This window comes from Aspergillus stella-maris, assembly GCF_047715825.1.
Source record: "Aspergillus stella-maris strain CBS 113639 unplaced genomic scaffold BDV14scaffold_3, whole genome shotgun sequence".
NCBI lineage: Eukaryota > Fungi > Ascomycota > Eurotiomycetes > Eurotiales > Aspergillaceae > Aspergillus > Aspergillus stella-maris.
Window position 1 is genome coordinate 253686 of NW_027396797.1, and position 16128 is coordinate 269813.

The following is a 16128-nucleotide window of genomic DNA, read 5'->3' on the forward strand; positions in this document are numbered from 1 at the left end:
TTACGTTCCTTGTCGCCTGTAAGTTAGCTTGCCGCTGGAGGATCAGCCAATCAGAACTTTTAATCGAGCTGTCATTTTTGCCTCAGGCTCTAGGACGTCAGGAGGCTGAACCGCGAGCATCCAGATTCCAGACCCATCTTCGCTTAACGGCATGATAGTGTTGAGATGCTCAGTCACAACAGAATGATAGCCATTATGGTGATTAAATAGCTCAGCACATTCATACGCGTTATTGGTCCTGGAGAACGAAGGCCTGATTTTACAGCGCGGTGGCCTCCACTAAGCTCTCAACAAAAATATCGGGTTCGAGAATGCTGGACTCGATCAGCGAGCATTTCTGTGCTATGAGTTCGACATATCACTTGTTGCCTCTAACGTCATTCTCGCCTTCGCATGTAAGCTATCTGTCGTGACAAGAGCACGTCAGTACTCATGTGGTGCCGAGGCGTCTGGTATAAAGTTAGTTCAGCTTCATTTGCCGGTACCTTCCGAACAAGCAAAAATAGCACCAGTCGTTCCTGCCAATTTACCTGGAGATGGGAGTACCATGCTGTTCAACGCATGGTCGCGACTTCCACGATTCCGCTGGTGGTCGAATCGAACGCACCTTCCGTTAACACCTCGCCTGCGAACAGCCCGCCTCCCTCCTGTACTTTTGAGCTCAACCTCTGGCCTGCGATCTTTATTCTTTGCACTTTGAAACAAAGCTTATCAATTCGCGAGACCAAACAAACTGATGCAATTGAACTTGTAGTTTGGAACGAGGTCCAACCAAGAAGACCTATTATCCACCTCAAACGATAAGAGGTCAGAGGACCAGCTGAGCGTTATATTACTCGAGAGGCTGTCAAGGCTCCTGTCATAATGATTCTGGCGAATGTTAGTGGTGAGTTTGGCTCAACGTTTAACTCCACTTTACCGCTCCCTCGGGCTCGCTGTCAACGGTCGTTCTCCACGTTGGCTCACTGATTGGCAGTCTAGAGCGGAGAGACTGCGAGAAAGAGATGTTCACAGGCAAACGATTCTCATTTCGAGGATTTGGTCTCCGACAACTGCTCTATCTCCGGGTCACGATAACATAGTTAGTGATGCCCTCGTCACGTCATTCAAGACGCTTGCAACCTTTATATAGGATGAATCTCCATGTTTCTTGGGTCTTCTCCAGCAGACAATCATTGTGATAAGTGGTATGCATACTCTTGCATTCCTACCGATGAAGTACAATGTGGGTTTTATATCAAATGCGTAGGATACGCAAAGCCGTGAGAAATGAAATGCGAAGAGAAGTGGTACGTATAAGCCTAAGAGGGATTGTTCAGAGCTAACTTCACAGGATTTTGCCCGTGAGGGGGAAGAAAGCGTCATGCGCGCTGTTGAAGAGCTGCCGCCTTGCGAGAAAGGAAGACGCTACGTTATCGATGTATGGACAGATGACAAGATTGGTTGGATTGACGCTCATGACTGGAATTACTCGACGAAATGGTTGGCGACGCTGCTTGTGTCCTTTATCTCCGGCATAGTTGCGTTTGCAACCGCCATACCAGCGTCTCTTGCCAAAGTCACCGCGCAAGACTTTGGAGTAACACAGCTTCATGAGACTTCTGCCACTGGTGGGAAACCCCTTCTCCTTTATTATAACGCACAGAGCTGATGCTTGGTAGCCACGTTTCTCTGGGGCTTTGGTATTGGCTCTCTGGTGACTGGCCCTTTCTCCGAGACCTTCGGTCGCAGCATTGTTTTCGTAATAACAATGGCCTTGATGATGGTTTGTCTTGCGATTGCGGGATGTGCAGATACCCTGGCTCATCAAGTGGTGTTTCGATTCTGTGCTGGGTTTCTGGGATCTAGTCCCCTGGTCTGCGCGGGAGGCAGCATATCAGATCTATGGACGCCACATCAACGAATCTACGTCTTTCCAGTGTTTGCCATCATATCATATGGAGGTTCTGCGGTCGCGCCAGTTGTGGGAGGGGCAATTGTACGCAGTGGCGCGTCATGGCGATGGGGCGACTGGATAACAATAATCGCCTTAGGGTTTTTCCTCTTTCTGGTGATTCTATGCATGCCCGAGACCTTCCGCCCGATCCTTCTCAAATACAAAACGCGAACTATGGCCTTCGAAGCAGAAAATCAACATTCCGAGGACGTTATCTCGAGCGAGAGAGAGGCGGCCCCAAGTCTGTGGTACCAAATAACGCAAGGCCTCTATCGACCCTTTGTGCTTACAGCGCACGAAGGCATAGTCATCCTCTACACGTGGTACATTGCGCTCATCTACATCATCCTACTGACTTTTCTCAACGGATTCAACTACATCTTCCAAGACATCTATGGCTTCGATGAAGTTAAAACTGGCCTTACATTCATGGCTCAGCTCGTCGGCAACTGCATGACCGTCTTGCTGATTCCCTATGCCAACCGCTTCTACAGCCGGGACCTTGGACGAGTCCATGGCCGTGCAGACGATCATAACAGGAAACAAGAGACCGACCATGGGGAAACAGTCGATAAAGCCGCCATAACACCTCCGCCAGAAAGCCACCTCTACTATGCCATGGTCGGCGCGCCGTTCATCCCAGCCAGCCTTTTTTGGATGGCCTACACCTCCCGCCCGGATATCTCACCCTGGTCTCCTATTATCGCGTCAGCATTGTTCGGATTCGGCTTCACAAGCGTCTTCATATCATGTTATCAGTATCTTACAGCCTGTTATGGGATCTGGTCCGCCTCTGTGCTGGCCGCCGTAAATTGCTTGCGATCTCTGTTGTCCGGCGGCATGATGATGGCCAGTTTGCCAATGTATTCGAATATTGGGGTAATGTGGTCAGTCACGATACTCGGCATTGCGGCGGCCGTCATGACGCCCGTGCCATATGCCTTCTACGTCTGGGGTGATAAGGTCCGGAGTTACAGTCGACACGCTTACAAGGGTGGAGTATAAGGTAATCGTTTTTCATGAGTTGACGGCGCAAATATTTCGAGCTGTGCTTTTGTTGGCGGCGTAGTCAGTCAAATTTAACGCGACAATGTATAGATCTAACAGTTCTGTATCTAGTTTTTAAGCGAAGCAATTGAGCCTTCCAAGTTACAGACAACCAAAAGAATCAGATTGCTAGTCCTCTTTCTTCATCTTTTCACAATTTGCATCTGCGATTCACTTTGATGAGGTCATCACAGGACGAGGATATCTCGGGTCGAAGGCGTTGAAGAACATTCCGAGCCACCACTCAGCAGAACCTTAACGCAGGGAATGATGCAGTGGTGAACTATAATCCTAACTCACAGGGCCAAATTGGAAATCGTTCCTAGGTTCGAATCTAAAAACTTCTTCTTTCTTTGCCTGTTCATCATCCAGCCTTCTCTTCTTCACCTCTCGATAGCACGTTCTCTACGTTCTACGTTCTCTATCAAGACCTACAACGTTCGCTCGCATACTACGTCTAAGCCACGATATATGGTTACTACCTTGAGATCATTCTCCTTCAGCCAGATCCACCATCAGGCTTACGATTCTGCTTCTACCCGGCCTACAATACGTGAGCCGTGATAATGGACTACCCATTCCCCTCCCTCCCATACATCCCTCCAGCTCCAGCGCCAACTCCAAGAGCAGCGCCAGGACCAGTACCACCACAAAACCCACCAACAAACAGCCCTCCTCCTCTCAATCCCATATTGAGAGCCAGAGGTCGAATTCCATCCGAGCCCGTTCCGAAACCCAACTCATTTCGACGTCGCGGCCGCGTCCTCCCGCGTCTTATACAGGGACACCTGCCTTCTTCTCTGCCTCCGCCGGGAACAATCACATCTGCATCTGTTGTATCTAATGTTCTATCTAAGTTGCAGCTAGCGCGAAAGGGGAAGTACTTGCGGTTTTTGTTTCATATGGTTGCTGCTGTGCCGGCTGCGGTGTTTCTTCTTAGGAAGAGAGAGTGAGATGCGACCTCGTTGATACTTTGAGAATTGCTATGGGAGGTGAAAGAGTTAAGGGTTTGCTCTAGCATGAGCGGCTTGCTGGTTTATTTCTGGCTTGAATGTTTGAGATCTTGATTATTGACCTTGTTTATTGTCGGATGAGATATCACAGCTGAATTGTCTTACTACTCTCTTGGCTGTTACTGTCTTATGTTTACAGAGTTCCCGCGTCTGAATTGAACGGGGCGGCGTTTCATATTCGTCTATATTGTCTGAGCGGGTGTTGGGTGTTGAGTGTTGGGTTTTTGCATTAGTGATAAGAATGAAACGCCTGTGTCTAACCTGCATCTGTCTGCAATAATATCTTATTAAGCCCGAACTCGGACCTTCGTAGCTAACGTAGCTGATGCCGCGATCAGGGCAAGGACTAGCGACAGGCTCGCCGGCCTCGCAAGGTTTCCCAGCGCCCGAATATACGAGGAAGACACCAAAGAAGCTGAAGGAGACCCCAACGCAAAACTAACCCGAAACTCGGAATCAAGATCCGCTGTCTTGAAGTACCGTTGGCCGGAATAGCTGCGCAGAATACCAAACTTAACCGAGCCCTTCGAGTCTGACCAACTAGAAAGCATGGGTGATTCACGAACCTCCAATGAATAAGACCCATATAAACATCCTCGCAGCCACGGATAAGGCTCTCCGTCTTCGTGGAGTACCCGCTGGATTTGCGCAACGCCTTTGCTCGCGAGTTGAACCCGTCGACTTCTGTTAGGCAGATGTGGTAGGCTAGTTGCATTGTTTGGTTTGCTGTTAGGCCTGTATGGGCCATTGTTATTGGGATGAGGTTTTCGAGTTGGTTGTCGTTCTGGAGGGTGTTAGCAGGGGCTAGACACAGTGGACGAGAGGTATTGAAGGCCGCTCATACAAATTCCTTGCGGAAGGAAAACATGTCATTTGTTCTATTCACAATCAGCCCTTTAGTCTGTTTTACGCGGGGCGGGGGGGGGCGAAGGAAAGAACGCACATATGAACGAGGTAAGAGGCGTGCTTCCACAGGAGCATCATATTGTCGTCCTCGACATCCTCCTTCTTGATATCAAATCCATGGGCAAACCTGGAGGGACCGAATTAGCAAACGCCATGGCCTATCCAGTCCGCGGAGATAGAGGTCGCTACTCACGGAATCAACGCCATAACCGAATAAACAGCAGCCGTCAGCTCTCGCCTCTCCCAATACTTATCCAGAGACGGGATATCATCACCCGTAAAAAAGCTATCCACATTGCTCACGCTGGCCACATAAACCAGCATCCAATCAAGAAAGAGCTGACGTGTTTCTACAAATCGTCAACAGGGAACGAAGAAAATAAACTCAGATTGACGATTGTGGTTCCCTGGAACTGGGGTGTGGTTTCGACCTCGGATGCTCAGTGGAGATGGCCCTGACAACGCACCTGTGGAGCATTCTTGACGAATGTGATCGCCGATTTCGTCCCAGCAGAGAAGAGCATTTTGTAGCTCAGTTGAGAAAGATGATAGGTCGGGTTTTGGACCTTCGGACGTAATGGCCTAGTTGAAGTATTGGAGGCTTGCGTCGCGGTAGGTTTTGGCTAGTTCGACGTTGTATTGGAGGGCCCCGCAGTCGAATACTAGAGGAAGGGTTCAGCTTGTCAGTGGATGTAAATTTCCCAGGTCACTGAGGCTTACTGTCGTCCCAGATGAAGTACTATTGATATTGGGGGCGAGGTTAGAACGCTGTGAAAGAGTAATGTGGAACATAATCTCACCCATGCAAAGTGCTTCGCTACGGTACAGAGCCTCTCAAAGGACGAGTCGGAGCAAAGCACAGCGGCAAACATGGCGAAGTTCGCTTGTTGCATTTTATAGCATATCTTGTCGTCAGGGACCCATCTGTACTTTGTCAATGTCTTCTTTGGGCTGAGCTGCTTAATCGTCATACCGTCTAATCCAAGGATCCAGGACCTCCCGCGCTTTCACGTAGTCAGGGTGTATTGACGGTTTCCAGTCTGGCGCCAGTTGGTATAGATTCGGGACTGTAACATGTTGACCCTCGATGGTCGTGCGGAGATCGGAGTAAACTGGTGTCTTTTTTGAAGGGGTAGTCATGGTGTCAATCGATTAGAGATGGAATATAGTATCCTACTAGGCGTGTGCTCTCTTATTATACTCAAAGGTAGCGCAAGACCTCATTCAGATGAAATACTCCGATCTCATGCACGGCTATGGAGATCGCGGTACCCACTTCCAAGGAATGAAGATTCAGCTTCTGATATATCAGCCAATCTGGGCGATCAGCTACGCCACTTACAGTGTGTCGTCGTAGCGGTGAGACTAAAAATCGAGATAAGAATATTACTATCTTTAAAGAGCATTATTATTTACTTTAGCCTCTTTTCAAACACCGCGTGCACCCCAAGGACGGCAGACAATCAAAAAAGATTGCCTCAACCACGACGCCGTAAGCTTTATGCGTCGTGTAGAGTGCCGCCGTTTGACGCTCTGCAGCGATCGCCGTTTATCGCAATTAGTCTACGCGAACTAAGGGGCTCTAGCTAGGAGGGGGGCACGGAGAAACCGAGGAAATACTGGAGATAGATTCCAAGTTTGCTTACGTAGCTAGCCACGTTCTGAGGTACGTCAAACAGGGCTAAATGCGGATAGCTGAGGTCCTATTGAGGTCACTTATCTGCATACAGAGTGCTGACCACTGACTGCAGTGGAGTCCTTCACGCACGGGAAACAGTCCCGAACACGTACTGTCCAATAATAATTGGTACTGCCTATATCGATCCTCAGGTCATTCCGCTCAGTCCATTCCGCACGGGACAGGGCCGAGCCTTGGATGGCTCAGAGAAGTGGAAGGTTGAACCGATAGGGCAGGATTGCCTGTTGTTGGCATGACCACCAAGAATTATTATTGGTTATTCTGTACCAACATCACAGGCTGTCTGAGGATGCACAGAGATCGGATACAAGCCCCGGACCCAAAGCATCGCTCCCGTCCAGACAAGTCTTCGACAATATGGATGACTTCTCGCGCTACGTCGAGCATCCATGCCGCACGTCAAAGATACCAATTTTCAGTACCTCATACAGTAATTCACCACCCACTCAACAATAACCGAATATAGCGTCTTGCACTAGGTACTGACTATCCATCCGCCATGTCCGAGCCCAAAACCGCCACGAAGCCCGCCCCCCTCCTCCAACACCACGCCCAAGCGCTCATCAAGCGGATCGCATCCGGAGTCACGAGCGAGCACGGCATGTCCTCCATGTCCGCCTCAATCTACGACACAGCATGGGCCTCCATGGTCCCGAAGCCCAGCATGAAGGGCCCAAACAAATGGTTGTTCCCCGAGAGTTTCGCATACATCCTATCGCACCAAACCCCTGACGGCGGATGGGACCAGCTGGGAGTCGACGAGGACAACGGGTACCCCGAGTACTTTAAAATCCCCGACTGTATATTGCATTCCCTTGCTGCGCTGCTCGCGCTTATCAGACACTATCGCGATGATCCGCATGCGCTTTTGGAGAACGATGGAGAAAAGAATACAGGTGGTAGTTCGCTTACACGCGGGTTATCGCGGATCTCGAATGCGAAGCGGTATCTGGATATCAAGTTAAAGAAGCTGGACTTGGAAAAGACGACGCATTTCGGGTTCGAACTGCTTGTTCCTGTTCTTTTGACGTTACTTGAGGGCGAGGGGTTACCCTTTGATTTTCCGGCTAAGAAGGAGTTGATGAGGCGGTATGAGAAGGCGTCAAATGTGGACTTGAATTGGCTCTATAATGGGAAATGTCGAGTGCCGCTGTTCTCGTTGGAAGGGTTCATTGGGAAAGTTGCTTTCAGTCGCTTGAGTCATCTTGTTACTCCTGCGGGGATATGTGCGTCTCCTGCATCGGCTGCTGCGTTCCTGATCTATTGGCCGTCTTGGAATGGGTGGTGCGAGAGGTACCTAAAGCATGTTGTTAAGTTTGGATCGGGACAGGGTGATGGGTCGGTGGGTGGTGTGTTTCCGTTGGATATTTTCGAGGCCAGTTGGGTATGGCATCCTACTCTTTCTCCAACTTGAACGGACACTAACGGGATATAAGACCTTGTGCGCACTTCTCGAGAGCGGATTTACAGCAGAAGACCTAGGCAAGGAGAATGTAGATATTATCACTCGGGCACTTACAGTGAGACTTGAGGATGGTCTTGCAGGTGCTAGTAAGTCCTCATACTCGTTATTCAACCCAACTTCCTACACGTCTAGTCCTAACTTTGCAAATACAGCACAGACGTTCTTCCCCGATGCCGATGATACAGCTCGAGTTCTTACGACCCTAAACTACCTGGACTACAAGGTCAGACCAGACAAGATGGTTAAGGCCTTTGAGAGCGAGTCGTGCTTCCGGACCTTCGACGACCGAGTGCCACCTTCGCCGACAAGTATCAGCATAAATGCGAACGTTTTGAACTGTCTTCTGCATTCCCCGGCGCCGAATACATTCACTTTGCAGATTGAGAAACTTACCCACCTTCTTTGTGAGCGGCTCTTGGAGGAGAGGATGGCGGATCATTGGGTGGTTCTTCCTACGACATTAATATAAACCCTTAGTCCTACTGCTCTCGACCGCTGACAATGGCTTCACCTAGAATATATCCGAGTACTACAGCATAATGACAACCGCCCAAGCCCTCACCTCCCTCCTCCCCCAACCCGGTCGAAACATATCGACCGCCGTATCCTTCGAAACAATGTTCAGCACCGTGCCATCACGACTACAACCCCTCCTAAACCGGATCCTCGACTCCCAAAATATCAACGGGTCCTGGGGCGACCGAAACTCCGTTGAGGAAACGGCATACGCTGTAATTGCTCTATCGCGACTCAATCACAACGCACTTGCCGGCGGCGAGAAGCGAAGGGATATAACCATTGCGATTGGACGTGGTAAGCAGTTTTTGTTGGAGAATTGGGTTTTGGGGAGTCCGCAGCCGGATCGGCTTTGGAAGGGGAAGTTCTTGCAGGGGTTTGAGGTTGTGGGGGAGGCGTATGTTCTTGCTGCGTTGAGGACTGCGGCTTAGTATTGTATTCTATCTCTCTGTGATCGGAGCCGGCGTTGTATTATTGATTAATTATGGCGGACAGAGTGTGGAGTTTGTTTCTCAGACGCGTTGCGCAGTCAAAGATAGGTTTCGGATGGATCCGAGGAAGAAATCCAACATCAGCGCTTCCTCATCAACAGCCATCTACTAAAATATTTGAATGTTATTTCTTTTGACGTACACTCGAGCACTCAGTTACTCCTATCTTCCATAGTTAATATTATTTCCTTGATCTGGGAACCAATCAGCCTGCAAAGAAATCTCCTTATCGCAGTTTAACCCTAACCCAGGGACCTTGGTGCTCCCCCTCCAGGTACCTTGGAGCACGCGCGACCCAATCACATTTCCGCAAATGTCATATCCTAGTCATGTACTCCATACATCCCATACAATTTAATTGAAGATTGTATGGGTTGCAGTCGTGTGGTGGTTTGGCGAGATACCTTGGGGGTGTACTAAGGGCTTTTGTGATTGGGGTTGTATATAAGGCGGAGGGTAGGGCGCACTTTTAATTCACGAGCAATCTTCAGCTTTTGAAATTATTGTCTCTGTTTACTTTCCTTGAAAGCGAGCCTTTTAAGAGGACAAATACTGACAAGATGATTGCAAAGGATGAGCCGCAGGAGACGCGACAGCTTCCTGTTACCCTGCTTTCGGGGTTCCTGGTACGTTCTCACCCTAAACTCACCGCAATAACCTCATTCCAGCACTAGCAGCAACGAAACTCAGGACTGGGTAATATGCAAAGACCATATGTGCTAACGGCGTCAATTAACAGGGAAGCGGCAAAACAACCCTCCTCGAACACATCCTCAAGTCCCCCTCCCACGGGCTACGCATCGCAGTGATCGTAAACGACATGAGCTCGTACGTCTCTCCCCCAAAGAAGCCCATTTCGATGCCGAACCCCGTAAGCTTACAGATTGCAACTTTACTAACATTTAACCCTTTACGTTAGTCTTAATATCGACGCAGCCCTAATAACCCACCACAAAGTCTCCCAAACAAAAGAAAAGCTCATCCAGCTGCAAAACGGTTGTATCTGCTGTACACTGCGCGGCGACCTTCTCTCTGAACTCGCGCGCCTGACAAAGCAGAAAGAGGTCGATTACGTCGTTATCGAGAGCACGGGGATTAGTGAGCCTATGCAGGTTGCTGAGACGTTCACGTCGGAGTTTAGTGCTGCGATGCTCGAGGCTGATGGGCTGCAAGATGGCGAGGGGATGGATGTTGATGGTGCGGGTCCGATGGGGGAGGTTGATGAGGAGAGTAGGAAGATCCTAGAGGAGATGTATGCCTTTCTCTCACTAACCTTACTTTTCCTTCGTTTGCGTCATTAGTTATAATAGTGCTAACATGCGTATGTGTTCCAGAGCACAAATGGGCGGCCTGCACACCGTCGCGAAACTCGACACAACCGTAACAGTAATCGACACCTTCAACCTCCTCTCAAACTTCGACACAGCCGAGTTCCTATCTGACCGGTACGGCTCCGATCAGATCATTCCCGAAGATGAACGCACAATCTCAGACCTAATGGTCGACCAAATCGAGTTCGCGGACGTGCTCATCATGAACAAGATCGAGACAGTCGATGAAGGCACCAAGAATAAGATTCGGAAACTCATTAGCTTGCTTAACCCCGACGCTAAGCTTATCGAGTGTAGTTACTCGAAGGTTGACGTGCGCGAGATTATTGGCACGGGCAGGTTCAACTTCCTCAAGGCTGCGAGTGGTGCAGGGTGGTTGAGGAGTTTGCATGAGATGACTGTTGTCCAGACGGGGGTTGGGAAGAGGGTTGCGCCTAAGCCGGAGACGCTGGAGTATGTTTACCTGCATCGCCCTTCGTCTTCTAAATATGGGTTTTTGTGACTGACTGTGACAGATACGGCATCAACAACTTCGTCTACACAGCTAGACGGCCATTCCACCCTCGTCGCCTCTTCCAGCTTATCCACGATAAATTCATCCTGCTTCAATCACTGAACAGCCACGACCACGAGCACGGCAACGGCGACGACGAAGATGACGAAGAGGATGAAGACGAAGAAGAAGAGGACGAGGAGTCAGATGAAGAAATAACCGACTTCGACCAACCAGACCAATCCGTCATCCTCTCCAACAAGCGCTCCAGCCTCGCCTTCGGCCCTGTCCTCCGCTCAAAAGGCTTCTTCTGGCTCGCGACCCGCCCCATGCATTTCGGCGAGTGGAGTCAAGCAGGCGGTATGTTGACCGTTGGATGCGGCGGGCCCTGGTTCGCTGAAGTCCCTGATGAGGGCTGGCCTGAGGACAAGGATGTGCGAGAGTCCATTGAGCGGGATTTCCAGGGGAAGTGGGGAGATCGGCGCCAGGAATTGGTGTTTATTGGCGAAGGGCTGGATGTTGACGCCATTACGAAGCTGCTTGATGGGTGTTTGCTTGATGATAAGGATTGGAAGAAGTGGGAGAAGGTGATGGGGGATAAGAAGTTGGATAAGGCGGGTAAGGCGGAAAAGATGAGTGAGATGTGGGAGGATGGATGGGAGGATTGGCCTGGGGTTGATGAGGAGGAGTTTGGGGATTTGATTAAGAGGTAGGACTCGACTAAAAGTAGATGTGATGATAGTAGTTATAGGTCATGAAGTGTAATGAAGGTCAGTCTATTGCGATCGAAGTCGTATACACATTAGTACTTATACTCTATCAACTGCCCAAGATCTCAATATCAACATAAATGCAGGAGCAGGGGATAATAAAATATAGAAAAAGTGGAGATTGCACCTCTCCATCTCTATCCATAACATCAATTACACCACTGTCACAGGATTCGCCTAGTAAGACATACCCCAGCGCGGCGCATTAATAATGATACCAACCAGACAACCCGAGATGATACCAGTAACAGGCAAAGTAATAATCCACCCCATGTAGATCCAGGCAACCATGCGCCAGTTGATCGTTCTCCAGGTACCGTTGCAAAGACCGACACCGACAGTAGCACCGGTGATACACTGCGTCGTGGAGACAGGTAGCTTAAGCTTGGTAGCCATGATAATCGTAATTGCGGAACCAAGTTCCATGGTAAAACCGCGAGAGGGCGAGTGCAGGGTAATGCGGTTACCCAAGTTACGCATGATGTTGTAGCCGTATGTCCAGAGACCGATGACGAGGGAGACGCCGCCGAAGGCACTACTTTTGTTAGTGGAGTGTATTGTTGAAGGGAAGAATGACTTACAGAATCCAGTAGGGAACCTCGGTCTTGGAGCCCTCGAGGGTACCGCTGTTCCATACGGCGTAGATGGTGGCGAAGGGGCCGACGGCACTGGGTCTATTAGTAAAGGCTATATAATCTTGAAGAGAAAGAACATACTTAGACAAATCGTTGGCACCGTGGGCAAAAGAAGCAGTAGAGGCAGTGAGCACCTGGAGGAAAGAGAACATGTACTCGGCGCGGTTATCAAAGTGCTTAGCATGGGCGTGAGTCATCTCGATATCACCAGAGAGGATGTTGCGCTTGCTCTGCATAGAGACAACATCCTGCTCGATACCACGGAAAAACCAGCGCTTGGCCTGCCAGAATAAGACCTTGGGGTGGAAGATGGGGCCCGAGGGGCGCTCGCCGGTGATGTTGAGCTTGTCGTCGTTGGACTCCTCGGAATGAGCATCGGCAGCAAGAACACGGGGCTCGCCCTTGGGCTCTTCGGAGGAGGCATCGCCGCCGACCTTGTGAGCGGTCTCCTCATCGTTTCCGGCGGCGCGCTCCGCCTGGAGTTCCTCCATGGTCTTGTGGCCGCGGTAGTAGTTTTGGACAGTCCTGGTTCCTTCAGGACGAGGAGGAACTTCGCCGCGGCGGAGGACGAGGGGGCCCATGAAAATGTGCCACGGGCGGATCTGCCAGTCGTCGAGGATAACGCGACGGTACAGCCAGGGTACAAGGAAGAAGGCCGCGAGGACACCCATTACAGCGCCTGTTCCAAGGACAGTACCGGCAATCTCATTACCCTCGAGGTCAATTCTGCTAGAACCACCCTTCCAGACGATGAGCACTGTCTTTGTTAGCCAATGGGTCACTATCATGGAGGGTTGATGGACGTACTGGCAAGCAGAGTACAGGTGATGAAGAAGTATATCGGAATGGTGTACAAAGCCTTCAATGCTGGAGCGCTGCGGTTGAGGATGACATGCTTCGTGAACATGAAGATAATCATGCCGAAAGCGGCAGAGATAAAGGGCGCAATAACCCAGGCAAGGAACACCTGAACGACTCCTGAGTTGATGTCTCCTCCCCACCAGATAACACCGTCGGCCCCGAGCAGCGCGATACCCATACCAATAACACCGCCCATGATCGAGTGGGTGGTAGAGACGGGGAGACCGATTCTCGTGGCGAAGGTAAGGTAGAGGGAGGAACCGACGAGAGCGCAGGTCATACCCAGCATGAGAAGGGGAGCATCGTTCTCGAACCGTTCGATGTCGACGACCTTGGTACGGATGGTATCAGCGACCGTAGCACCTACACCGATACTGGTTCTGTTAGTTCCGTCTTTGACTCGAGGTGGTAAGCATACCCTCCAGCAAACTCCATGATGGTGGCCAGGACCATAGCCTGCCAGTACTTGATGGAGCGCGAGGACACCGATGTGGCCCACGAATTGGCGACATCGTTGGCACCAATGTTCCAAGCATCAAGAAAGGCGAAGATAATGCCCAGGGCAAAAATGTAGTCGAACTGGTGAAGAACCATGGCGGGCAGGTGAGATGATCTCAAGGGATCTTCGTGCTTGTCTGGACAGATGAAGGGGTCAGGGATGGGAGATGGAATATTTTATACCAACACCACGTTCATGCAGAGTGTCAAACTACCGCAGTCAGAGTCGCATGGAATCTCCTGGTATGTAATCTAGATTGATAGCGCCCAGACGTGCCAAGAGGCTCCGCCTGTTTTCTTGACTGCGAAGAAGCTCCCTTGGAAGTCTTGTATAGCCAATCACCAAGCCCTAACTAGGAACGTGTTCTACACTTCGGCCAACCCCGTCCACCACCACAAACTTCCCTGTCTGCTTCATTCGTATGGGCTCTTGGCGTCTCGCCACGATTCCAAGTGTCTTGGCCGTTTGCTCTCTCGAGGTCCAATCCCCAGTGCTCTTGACACCATGCGCTGCACCCTGCGAGTCACTGCCCGTCGCTGAACCATCCCACGTTGGCCTACGCTCTAGAAAAGCGTCGAAGTTCTCGCCAATACTTGATTCCCATTGGATTGTTATGGGATAAATACTCTGATTCAGCTCATTCACCCGGTCGCGTGTCGTCCCCCTCTCAGCTGCTCTATTTGCCCCTGCAAGCTCTGGATGTATTCCACGGCTGCCTCGACCAGTTCCGCCTAGGTAAAATCTCCGATTAGCGATGACCTCGTGGGGGATGTATGACAGTGCATTGGCTGTGGGGTAGTCTCATCGAGCCATCAATGTCGTATCGTATTGTACCTTCGTCCCTCCAGTCCCTGCATTGGTATTCGCCCCCTCACCTGTACTCGCTCCCGCTCCTGTGCCTACACCTGCGCCATCTAACATCGTCGCTATTCTGTCCAGGGCAGCTTTCATCCGGTCGCGCTGCTGCTTCTGGGCTTGGGCGTGCTGTTTGCGCTTGAACTCCGTCGGGCTGCCCGATGCCACGAGAACGAGTGGGCCTAGATGGTGTCAGCTTTGCCTCGCTTGTGCCATACAACTCCTGCTCAACATCTAGGCGATGGAATAGTTACCCTTCGGGCGCAACTCAACTAGCCTACCCTTTGTACTCGATAAAGAACCTCTTTTCCTGGAATGCGATTGTGATTGTGTTGTTTGTGGATATGCCCGGCCAAGCGATGCCAATTGTGTATCAAGCTCACTCGACATGGTTGGCATTTCTTGCTGGTCCTGCCAAGTCTGTGTTCCGTTGCTTGATGTCTTGAGTCTTGGTCTCTTGGTCTCTTGGTCTCTTGGTCTCTTGGGAGTACGTGGGCCGAGCTTGGATTTATAAACAACAGGAATAAACAATTTATCTACACTCTTAACTCCAAGTGTTCGCTGTGCGCTGTGCATACCGCTATTCAGACTGTGATAATCGTTATCAGTGTTCTATACCCCAGACACTTTACTTAGCCTGGAGTACGCTGCGTGCACGGTTTGCTGGGTGGGTTTTTATTGGGTGTTGTACGCCTCGTCGGCTCCTTTACTAGTTTAGCAGAAACCGGACTGGGTGGAGGTACTAGAGCCAGTTCAGCAGTAGTGCGATGGAGGCCTGTGTTTCGTGACTCTTTCTCTTCATCGCAGATGTTCTACCATAGATTAGAAGCCCAAGCAATCACCCGTTATATGAACACCTACATAGCAGCGAGCTATACTTTTTATTACCCGGCTCCCCTCCCTCAGATGATGCATGTAGACTGTTAGCAGCTGTGCCATTCTATAAGCACCTCCTGCGACCCGGACATGGTAAGGTACGGTAGCCTCTGTGCAGACCAGCAGCCTGGATGTATGTTCAAGGTCGAGTGCACTCCGCGCGCCACAATGCCAAGGATGGAACCTGTTTTCGAACAGCTAATATGTACTTACCTTTCTCTAATTTCAGACTGGCTGAGGAATATGGAGGGTTATCGCACCCACGTGGTGATTTGGGGGCCGTTATTGGCTGCCAGATGCCGTGGGTCAACAATAACGAACCCGGCTCCAGATGTCAGATGCCATGGGGTCGGGGCTTCTGTTCTATGCGTGCAACGTGCGAACCGCCACCTGGGCACAAATTCCGTGTGTCTGACCTGGACTATATTGTCTCGGCGCCCATCCTCCCTTGGCGGGAATATCTATCAAATGGCCTCCAACCAGTACGGACAGCGTGGCCCACGGTGGTGACGCCGAGTATATACTCCAAAACAAAAATGGTATTTTAGACAGTCTACGGGTTCCGGCTGCGCATAGCAAAGGGGGGGGGGAGATCTCTGGATGTCGAGCGGTGTCCCGGACATACTGGCTTGCTTTCTCTCGATGGCACTGGTCGATCGATTTCTAAGGGCGGCGTAGGGTCCGGGTACATGTCCAGCCTATGAACCGATTGGCTATCGTAGCCAGAGGCTCGAG

The 16128-nt window shown here is 50.6% G+C and overlaps 6 protein-coding genes across 6 annotated transcripts; 3 read left to right on the plus strand and 3 right to left on the minus strand.

The window, feature by feature from the left end:
* Positions 1 to 1274: 1274 nt before the first annotated feature.
* On the plus strand, positions 1275 to 2941 carry BDV14DRAFT_195427 (major facilitator superfamily domain-containing protein; the record flags this gene model as incomplete). Its single annotated transcript, XM_073772203.1, has 3 exons — positions 1275 to 1289; positions 1334 to 1610; positions 1662 to 2941. The coding sequence occupies 3 exons, from the start codon at positions 1275 to 1277 to the stop codon at positions 2939 to 2941; spliced, it is 1572 nt and encodes a 523-aa protein (XP_073632856.1).
* A 1342-nt stretch (positions 2942 to 4283) lies between these two features.
* Positions 4284 to 5426, minus strand: BDV14DRAFT_195428 (terpene synthase family protein; the record flags this gene model as incomplete). Its single annotated transcript, XM_073772204.1, has 6 exons — positions 4284 to 4491; positions 4563 to 4780; positions 4841 to 4874; positions 4940 to 5029; positions 5096 to 5241; positions 5370 to 5426. The coding sequence occupies 6 exons, from the start codon at positions 5424 to 5426 to the stop codon at positions 4284 to 4286; spliced, it is 753 nt and encodes a 250-aa protein (XP_073632857.1).
* A 58-nt stretch (positions 5427 to 5484) lies between these two features.
* On the minus strand, positions 5485 to 6042 carry BDV14DRAFT_195429 (uncharacterized protein; the record flags this gene model as incomplete). Its single annotated transcript, XM_073772205.1, has 4 exons — positions 5485 to 5564; positions 5623 to 5641; positions 5703 to 5826; positions 5876 to 6042. The coding sequence occupies 4 exons, from the start codon at positions 6040 to 6042 to the stop codon at positions 5485 to 5487; spliced, it is 390 nt and encodes a 129-aa protein (XP_073632858.1).
* A 1058-nt stretch (positions 6043 to 7100) lies between these two features.
* BDV14DRAFT_195430 (terpene synthase family protein) lies at positions 7101 to 9013 on the plus strand (the record flags this gene model as incomplete). Its single annotated transcript, XM_073772206.1, has 4 exons — positions 7101 to 7985; positions 8038 to 8152; positions 8219 to 8511; positions 8582 to 9013. The coding sequence occupies 4 exons, from the start codon at positions 7101 to 7103 to the stop codon at positions 9011 to 9013; spliced, it is 1725 nt and encodes a 574-aa protein (XP_073632859.1).
* A 620-nt stretch (positions 9014 to 9633) lies between these two features.
* BDV14DRAFT_195431 (CobW domain protein) lies at positions 9634 to 11610 on the plus strand (the record flags this gene model as incomplete). Its single annotated transcript, XM_073772207.1, has 5 exons — positions 9634 to 9699; positions 9813 to 9944; positions 10132 to 10325; positions 10408 to 10857; positions 10920 to 11610. The coding sequence occupies 5 exons, from the start codon at positions 9634 to 9636 to the stop codon at positions 11608 to 11610; spliced, it is 1533 nt and encodes a 510-aa protein (XP_073632860.1).
* A 234-nt stretch (positions 11611 to 11844) lies between these two features.
* BDV14DRAFT_209056 (inorganic phosphate transporter) lies at positions 11845 to 13791 on the minus strand (the record flags this gene model as incomplete). The annotated part of the gene is made up of 5 exons (XM_073775559.1): positions 13582 to 13791; positions 13110 to 13537; positions 12384 to 13059; positions 12249 to 12335; positions 11845 to 12202 (listed from the first exon to the last, which is right to left on the minus strand). Exons 1-5 carry the CDS (start codon positions 13755 to 13757, stop codon positions 11845 to 11847), a joined length of 1725 nt encoding a protein of 574 aa, XP_073632861.1. The 5' UTR covers positions 13758 to 13791.
* Positions 13792 to 16128: the final 2337 nt, after the last annotated feature.